This window comes from Lethenteron reissneri, chromosome 26, assembly GCF_015708825.2.
Source record: "Lethenteron reissneri isolate LAM-NWPU_2019-01 chromosome 26, ASM1570882v1, whole genome shotgun sequence".
Classification (NCBI taxonomy): Eukaryota; Metazoa; Chordata; class Hyperoartia; order Petromyzontiformes; family Petromyzontidae; genus Lethenteron; species Lethenteron reissneri.
This window is the reverse complement of record NC_083804.1, coordinates 18,851,993-18,860,986: the sequence shown is the minus strand read 5'-3', so window position 1 is coordinate 18,860,986 and position 8,994 is coordinate 18,851,993. Positions and strand designations below refer to the sequence as shown.

Sequence of the window (8,994 nt, the reverse complement as noted above, 5' to 3'; positions counted from 1 at the left end):
TGCATATTACAACCTCCAACACGACTACGGTATCCAACACGGATCGCACGAATGCACTGTCAACCAAGTTCCTACCTGCCCACTCTGAAGGAACGTGCTTTTCCCACGTGTCCTGACCGGTACTCCAAGATGCGATCGTGTCCATCCAGTGCTCGCTGAGCGTCATTAGCCTCCGGTTGCCGAACGAATATATTATAAGGTCTCGCTCATTAAAAACAGTGTTTGCCACAAATTAACCACAATACCCTGATCTCAACAAAGAGCATAAACCAGCAACAAGCTCCAGTCATCCTCGCAGCAAATTTTGGCTAACCAAACAAAAACGGTAACTGAATTGTCCTTTAGATGTGCTTTTTGGGCCGTGTGGAACACACTTCTGATATTAGGAGCCACTGGAGCTATGCACTTTTAAATCTAAATAGAAAATGCATTATTTTATAACTTTTTGTGTTTCGTGTCCTTCCCCCGCACCTCCGATCAGCTGTTTGCTACGTATGGTGCGAAAGAAGTTCAATATACAATGTAATGCAGTCACATTGATACAGCAACTGACCAATTCACTTGCTTCTTGCTCACCAGTAATCTGATGCCTTCTAATTACTCATTGCTACCGGTTACTGTTCGAATGATCTTCCCTCATGAATTCTCCACCCATGTTGAGGACTGTTTACCAGACTTGTTTCCTCACGACACAACCAACCAACATGCTGAAGGTCAAAACGCTGAGTTGTTTTTTGTTGGCTGTCTGGTGGTTTAGTCCTCACACTTTTTTTTAATCTACAATTTTTGAGAAATGTCTACATATCTAATGCAACGAATTGGTTTGTTGATAAATGCTTTAGAAAATGCTAATTAAATTTGTCATTATATCAAAATTTAACCCACGTTAACAGCAAAGTGAAAGTCTAAGTTTTGGTAATAACGAGGATGAAATAATACATTTCCAATGAAATCGAATGTCATCTTTGTTACAATTAGCTGTATTTAAACAAAAACTAACAAGCAGTCGGTGTACACAACACATGGTGTTCATGTTGATAGCCAGTTGTATTTTGAGATCACAAGAATACAAATACCAAGTTTGTTATTCGGCTTAATTGTCAAGCATTAAGGTTTAAGATTAGCTTCAACCGGCCAATAATCCTTTAAGCGATGTGTCCTGATCTTTTTCTGTCTGGGTGCAATTTCTAGCATGCATTTCGACATGCTTGTTGGCAAATTCCTTGCTTAATTTTCTTTGTAAATGTCAAGTATATACTTGGCATGAATTTAAAAGTGTTGCTTTTCATGATCAATTTCCAAAAGCCTTCCATTCTGTACAAGAATAAGTCTTGGATTTATTTTGCAATTTGTACACTTAATTTTTTATATTGATTTTAACTGCATAACAGAACAAAAGCATACAACTCATTGCATCCACATTGCTTTATTTACCATTGTGACAATTAATATTTATAAGTAGAAAAAAGAGAAAGCCAACACATGACAAGGTGAAGGAATTAGAAAATCGATCAACAAACATGAAAAGAGTCCAGAATAGCAATGCAACTTCAGATTCGCAATTCTGAGTGACTTATCAGTCTTGTGAAGTATTCTACATTGATGTTTATTGAGCTCCAGAAAACGAGTATATTTATGCTTGTTTTAGAAACTTTCAACTTATGTCAAACAACCCAGACAGCCAAGTGTGTGTTTGGATTGGGTATTCAATATGCCCCATGACCTGCTTGCTCCTCCCCATTTGTTTTCCGTTTGGGTTCCGGTTTTGATGTCGTTCAGTCACTCGTCGTTATCTGGAAACCGATACAGATCCGGGGGGCAGAGGGGAAGAGAGAAATGATCGATTGTGACAGCACGTCATCATTGTACTGTAAACTCTTGCAGAAGCAATGCATAGCAGCGTGTTGGAGAATGACCCGGAAAATGTAACTATTCCCGAATTGTGAAGCAGTGAGTGCACTGTGAGGAAAGGTGTTGTGGGGCAGGGCTTGTGAAGCAGGGGGTTGCGACGCAGGGGGTTGCACACCCTGGTAGGCTCCATCAGCCATGACGAGGTGCAAGATCTTCTGGTAGAAATGAGCAAAGCCCGGCTCCAACATTTCACGTGCACGTACACTCACGTCCTCAACAGACTCATCCTCATCTTCGTGAGATGCCTGAGAAATCATGCACACGTATAAAATACTATTATGTATTGAAAGGTGTGAGTCATTCCGGTAATATATATACACGCAAACGAATTACACCAACAATCTGTAAATATACCCCCTTTAATTTCATTATTTTTGTAGAGAATGGGACATGACCTGGACAGGGGGTAAAGATGCGAGTGATGGGTTTGTGATAACCTGCAAGACTAGTGTGTAGAAAGTCTACTGATAATAATACACTAAGATCCAACGTTCTTCCTCCTAAATGGTAGGGAACAGGTGCTGTTAGGTGGAGTACTAGCAATCCCGACTCGTGTTACCCACCAGCATTTGCATGCTTGAAGAATTCCTTCTGGTTTACACAAGTTAACATGAGTCTGGAAAGCTGGTAAGTCAACAAATTGAAATATATACAGTACCTGTATTTGAGTGAAGATAGTGGCAATGTTTGAATTTGCATATTTCTACACTTGCGCGTGAGACATTACCTGTATGGTGCGATAAGCTTCCAGAAACCGCTCCACACCCATCTCTGTCTCGAGTGTCACGCGCATTGCCTCCAGACGACTAAACACGCTGTCGCCTCCTTCTGCCTCACTCTCATCTGTAGGCACGCACACACAGGAGCTGTTATTCACCACCGACAGTGATGTCGTCATAGTGTCTGTGCAGGGCAAGGTGCACTTTGAAGCTACGTGAAGTGTGAAAGGCTTGCTTGCAGGAGGCCATGGCAGAGTTCCTGGTGTTTTGGATTAACTAAGATGACTGGCAGATGCAGCACCTGTACTCTGTGCCAACTTGCTGTGATTTAGCCACCTGGCACTCTGCTCATTGTTGTGAGCATTGTTTCGAGGTGACCGAGGCTCTCCATATCAACTTTGACTTCATTGCAGCGTACAATTGTGTATCATCAGAATATTGATGGAACTTGATGTCATGCGATTAATGACACCAGCAATCGGAGAGAGGGTTGATCAAACTCAGATGGCAGACCGGGATAACACATTGCCTTTCTTCATCGTCACTGTTTAATTGTTGAAGAACATCGTAGGTACTGAGCACAGATGGGGTTGACGAGTTTATGGGTAGATGGAGTGCAGCAGACCCTTCACGACACGCCAGAGCATGCAGGTCGACAGCTGACTTATTGATGTGCAGAGCATAGAAGGACAATCTGCGAGACTCAATAATGAGTCGGTTGGCAGATCTGCAGGCAGCTCCGTAAGCAAGTTGGACAATGTCGTGCAGCGTGCCACTAGTTACCATGACACAAGAACAAAGATCCCCCGTATTGCCTTAGCAGACTGTTGGGGCAAGTGCTGTTAGTGAGCACCTATAAAGGCCGTCACAGCACACAAGGGGGTGGGTGGCCAGAACCATGCCTGGCCGCCTTTGTCTCCCCAGTGGCGATGTTTACACATCGCACCAGGTACTCATTTGAGGCTGAGACGGCCTAGGGGAGGCCCAGAACAAATTCAGATAATCATCACTGATCTTGGCTGTGAGTGGGAATCAAACTTAGGTCGCCGGTTTCATAGCACTGCACGCTAACTGTTGCACTTCCGCTCCCTACAAGAACACACAGATGACACAAGAACAAAGACAAAGATCTCCTGTATAGCCTTAACAGACTGTTGGGGCAAGTGCTGTTAGCGAGCACCTATGAAGGCCAGAACGTTACACGACGGGGTGGGTGACCAGCACCACACCCAACCGCCTTTGTCTCCCTCGTGGCGATGTTTACACACCACACCAGGTACTAATTTGAAGCTGAGTCGATCTAGGGGAGGCCCAGGACCGGTTTAAATAATCGTAACTGGTGTTGGCCGTGAGCGACTCGGGTTGCTGGGTTCATAGCATAGCGTGCTAACCGCTCCACTACCACTCCCCATAAGAACACACAGGTGCACACACACAAATGCAATTGTTTACATACTGTACACACCTGTCATGAATGTATATTTAGCAATGCATGCATAAAACACACATTCACAAAAGCACTCATATATCTTCTTACACTCAAATTAACTTCTAATTTATATACATATGCACTTTCACTCACACACAATTGATCACACACACCCATCCACTCACTTGAAATTACACACTCATCCATTCACACATTCATCTCTTGACACATTCACACACAGACCTGACTGCCAGTCCTCATGAATCAGCCTGTCCTCTTGTTCGTCCGTGTGGTCAGCATCATCGCTCTCCTCCTCTAGAAGCTGAGCCATAGACGCCTGTAGCTCAGCCAGCTCGCTGTGCGGACAAGATGAGTGCCCGCACCCAACATGGCAAGTACACGGGTAAACACAGAATTGTTAAAACACCTGTACACATGACACGTACGGTAAAAGTTAACATATGCAAATCAAGTGTACACACACAATACACGGCAGAGGTCGCAATCGGGTACCCGATACCTGTACCCTACCCGATACCCGGCTACCCGGCCAGGTACGGGTACCCGTTTGCGACCCTGGTGCGGCCGGGTACGGGTAGCCGCACGTGACTCACCCCAACCAATGAGAAGGCCGTGAGTCACTGGTGAGTAACCGTTTGTCACTCATTTCCCAACGTCTTGTCTCTTCTCACAATTCAAGTTCCTAGAATCAACCCACCCGCGCCTGCAACATGGCTTCATCCCAGAGGTCGCAATCGGGTACCCGATACCCGTACCCTACCCGATACCCGGCTACCCGTACCCGGCCGGGTACGGGTAAGGAATCAAAACCCGTTTGCGACCTCCGATACATGGTCCATATAGACGCAACATGTGTGCACCAACACGCCACTTGTACGCAGGTCGTGTGCTTGTGCATGCATAACATGTGCACACACACACACAAGGTGTAAGTACATTACGTGAATGCATGTACTTAAGGGTACTCAGGTGTCTGGGTGTGCTATAAAGCTGCTGTGTGTGCATACATGCACATATGAATGCGTACATGCATGCCTGTGTGTGCATTTGTACCTGAGCGCGTGTAAGAATATGGGCGGTGAATGCGTGTGTATACATATGATCCACATACTCATCCTCTCCATCTGAAATGATGGATTCTTCCTCTGGAATCTCTCCGCAAGTCCTGCTGTTCTTCTCTAACTCCTCTAGAATTTCCTCATCACCACTGTCATCTCCATCGGTGCCACCATTATTATCACCACTGCCCTCTCCAGATGCATTGGCAATGTCTCCCTCTTCCAGTGACTCCCTTTTAGACATGCCCTGATCTTCCACATTACTGCGATGCCCTTTAATTGCTGCCCTGGGCACAAAACCATCAGAACCCTTGTAGTCCCCGGCCTCGACACAACCCCGGTCGCCATGATCTGGCTGGACCTGGCGGAGGTCAGGCATGGAGCATGTCCTTAGCATCTGCTGTGAAATGGGAGGAAACAAAACAAGTGCAATCAAAGGAAACACGATCCCCATGTCTGGCCAGGCACTGCCCAGACTTGGCCATTGAGAGACTTCTGAAGGCCATGGCAATCATTAATCCTTGCTCTAACTACACCATGTTCCATTCTAAAACAAGCGCTGCGCATACTTGGACAAACTTGATCATTGTTCCCCTAGTGGTTAACTGGAATGGCCACTGAAAATCAGACAAAGTCACACGACTACCTGAGGTTGTATGGTGATCTATAGAACGGTATTTTAAAACTCAAATTTGTATTAGCTTTACAGAACTCCTTTACTTTGTGCCATTGCCATACCAAATTTCCATTGCTGCTCAAAGCAAATGTGTGGCAGGAAATTATTTCCATAAAATTGCTCGAGTGTATCATGGCTTTGGGAGACTTGGAGATACACATTGCCCCAGGAGTTGAATACAGGCAAGCAGAGGTACTGCATTGACAGCCATGACGACCCGACTGAGAAAGAGACACAAACACGTAGCCTCAAGACTTGAATCGATGCATTCTATGGTGCTGGCTAATGGGCAATTTTATGGGAATCATCGATAATTATCACCAGCAATACATTATAAGCAACTATGGCAACCTGATACATGATTACACCATGGCATTGAGTGATGTGCCCACTAGATGATCACATCTGTACACATTTTTTGCAATAGTAACTCGTGCGGCAACTATTGCTGATGTTGATTGCCCTGAAATTGCCCCAATGTATAATCGTCTTTAAAGTCCTGATGTAGTCATCATGAGCCTAGTGACTCAAACTCACCATGGGGCTGTAGACATCGAAGAGGCCACGGGAGAGGCTCAACAGCAGCGATGAGCCGTCAACTCTGGATGCCTCTACGGGGTCCATGTGTCCCTCTCTGTGTCTGCGTGGGGACCCAGGCAACCCCCTGTTCCCTGGGGCAGTCTCCATCTCCTCCTCCATTTGTGTCTCCTTCTTCGCCGTCTTGGACACTGTCTCAATCACCGTCTCTTGCTTTGGCTCAGCTTGCTCCACTTTCTCTGGTTGTTTCTCTATTTCTCCCTTAGTCCCTCTCTCTGTCCATTTTTCCAAATCTGTCCCACTCCCTTTGACCGTCTCACTCTTTGTGTCTCCTTGTGTGAGTGTCTCTACCCGTGATTCTCTTTCCATCAATGTTTCACCTCCATTCTTACCTTCTTTGGATGTCTCGTTCTTTGTCTCTTCTTTTACCCTGCTCTCTCCAGCTATCTCTCTATCTATGCCTCCTGTCTCTCTCTGCGACTGTGTTTCTGTCTCACCATCAATGCCTATACAAGTTCCATCTGCTGCTTGTTCTGAAAAAGACTCTTCTGCAGCCAGTATTTCTGTTTTTCCTAAGCCTCCCTCCTCATGCTGAGGTATCAGTGGGGCATTTTCTTCTGCTTCCTCTCCCACCTCAGGAATTCTAGACTCTTTGGGACTTTCAACTGGGTATTTTGCAACAGTATTTGCTGGAACCACTTCTTCGGAGGTAAAACACCCTTGCTTTGCAGGGAACAGTTTGCCTTGTGGCCTCAATAGCCATATACCCGATTTTCGGGAATTCACAGGCTTAGGGTGATCTGGCGTTGGTGAAAATCCATTGTCCATGCCACGCATCCCCTGGGAGTCACCATAGCTTGTTGGAGCTCCCAATGAAAATCTTTCATCTGCCTTGAAGAGTGGAATTTTAGGATCTGCATCCTGTTGCTTCTCCATTTCTTGGCACAATCCTGGCTGTGTTGACTCTTTGGGAATTGGTAACCCAGGTTCACAGGATCCACGTGAATTTACATCAGTTCCACTTGAAACACTGGACTCTTTTGGGAATTCTGGACGGGTAACTCTGGTGAAGAGTCTTTGAGGGTCAGACTCGTGGTCTGGCGGCTGCGCTGCTGGATGTGGAGTGGCAAGACATTGTGTTACGTTAATACGACTGAATTAAAACAGCAATACAATAAACTAATTAGAGACAGGCAAGTAGATACACTCTATCCATACTCGAGTTATATATATATATCCCCAATATATATAGGGAGTGTAACAGTGGTGCAGTGATAGTCACACTGTGCTACGGACCCGATAACACAATTTAAATTCATTCACAAGGACACACAGGTTACAAACTCCTATTATGGTCAGGAAAGCATACAAGGCGTGTGATGTATCAAATACCATGCACACCAGACTAGCTTTACCTGGCTTGTGTTGATATTGCCGACACCTCACCAAGTACTAATTTTATGCTGAGTTGACTTAGGAAGAGTCCAGTCTGACTTACGATACCAATTACAATTGGCGAATGGATTTTGGGTAGGAATAAAACACAGATTCCTGGAGTATTAACACAGTATGCTCATAACTATGCCACCACTGCACAAACTTGCACACACACGTGTATGCAAAGGTACACGGACAACAACAACAACCGCCATTCGCCACTAAGTGGCGGTGACGTCACCACGATGCTTGTGCCAGGCCAAGTGCACCTTGAGGCCACGTGAAGTGTCGAAAGCCCGCTGGCAGGAGGTCACGGGGCAGACCCAGGTGCCACTGGTCGACTGACCGAGATGACCGAGATGACTGGCTGATGCACCACCTGTGCCCCCTACTGTGCCAACTTGCTGTGCTTTAGCCACCCGGCGCTCCGCTCGTTGTTGTGAGCGTCGCTCCTCCGCCCTCCGTTGTTGTTGGAGGGCGACTGCCTCCAACTGCCCAGTAGCGTCCTTCACGAGCCTCCTCCACTCAGGCCGATCTTGACACCGCTGGTACCAGTCATCTGCAAGTCCACTCAGCTCCACGTCCTCCTGTACCACATCACTCCATCTCTTCTCCAGCCCGTGCCGCGCCCGTCTAGCCCCCTCGATCCGGCCGAACAAAAGCTGTTTAGGCATGCGGTGGCTGGGCATGCGGGCTACATGACCCAGCCAACGCAGCCTTGCCTGCCGGAGGAGCTCACTGATGGGACTTTGCCCAGATCTTTCAAGGATTTGTGAGCTCCTCACACAATCCAGCCTGGTTAAACCCAGGATGGATCGTAGGCAGGCCAGCCTAAATGTTTCCAACCGGCGAAGATGCTCCACCAGGGGGGTCCACGTCTCGCAAGCGTAGAGAAGGGAGGGAATGACCGTGGCCGAGAAGACCTGAAGCTTCGTGCGGAGCGACAGACCAGGTAGCTTCCACACAGCGTTACGCAACCGATGAAAAGATATTGCCGCTCGACTGATTCGGAGTGAGACCTCTGCTGATAGACTGGAGCCGGTCATAAGCACACTGCCCAGGTATGGGAAACTCTCCACTCTCTCCACAACTGCCCCATCACCAATTGGGAGTTGTGGGGGTGGAGTGTCCGATGGTACAAAATACCCAGGCAGGTGCTTGGTTTTGGTGGGGCTGATGGTAAGGCCCCACCTCTTAGTGGCACGC

General features: G+C 46.8%; 1 protein-coding gene across 4 annotated transcripts in view; it reads right to left on the bottom strand.

The window, feature by feature from the left end:
• Window positions 1–1,410: 1,410 nt before the first annotated feature.
• LOC133347780 (serine/threonine-protein kinase Nek1-like) overlaps window positions 1,411–8,994 on the bottom strand; it is a 34,306-nt gene continuing 26,722 nt past the window's right edge. For 2 of the 4 annotated variants that reach the window (XM_061560383.1, XM_061560384.1), the window contains 6 exons: window positions 6,352–7,463; window positions 5,192–5,538; window positions 4,303–4,415; window positions 2,639–2,754; window positions 2,027–2,156; window positions 1,411–1,793 (listed from right to left, as the gene is read on the bottom strand). In XM_061560383.1, coding sequence (XP_061416367.1) covers window positions 1,780–1,793; window positions 2,027–2,156; window positions 2,639–2,754; window positions 4,303–4,415; window positions 5,192–5,538; window positions 6,352–7,463 — 1,832 coding nt within the window. In that variant the 3' untranslated portion in view covers window positions 1,411–1,779. The remainder of the gene's footprint in view (window positions 1,794–2,026; window positions 2,157–2,638; window positions 2,755–4,302; window positions 4,416–5,191; window positions 5,539–6,351; window positions 7,464–8,994) is intronic. The other 2 variants (XM_061560386.1, XM_061560385.1) reach the window with 2 other exon arrangements.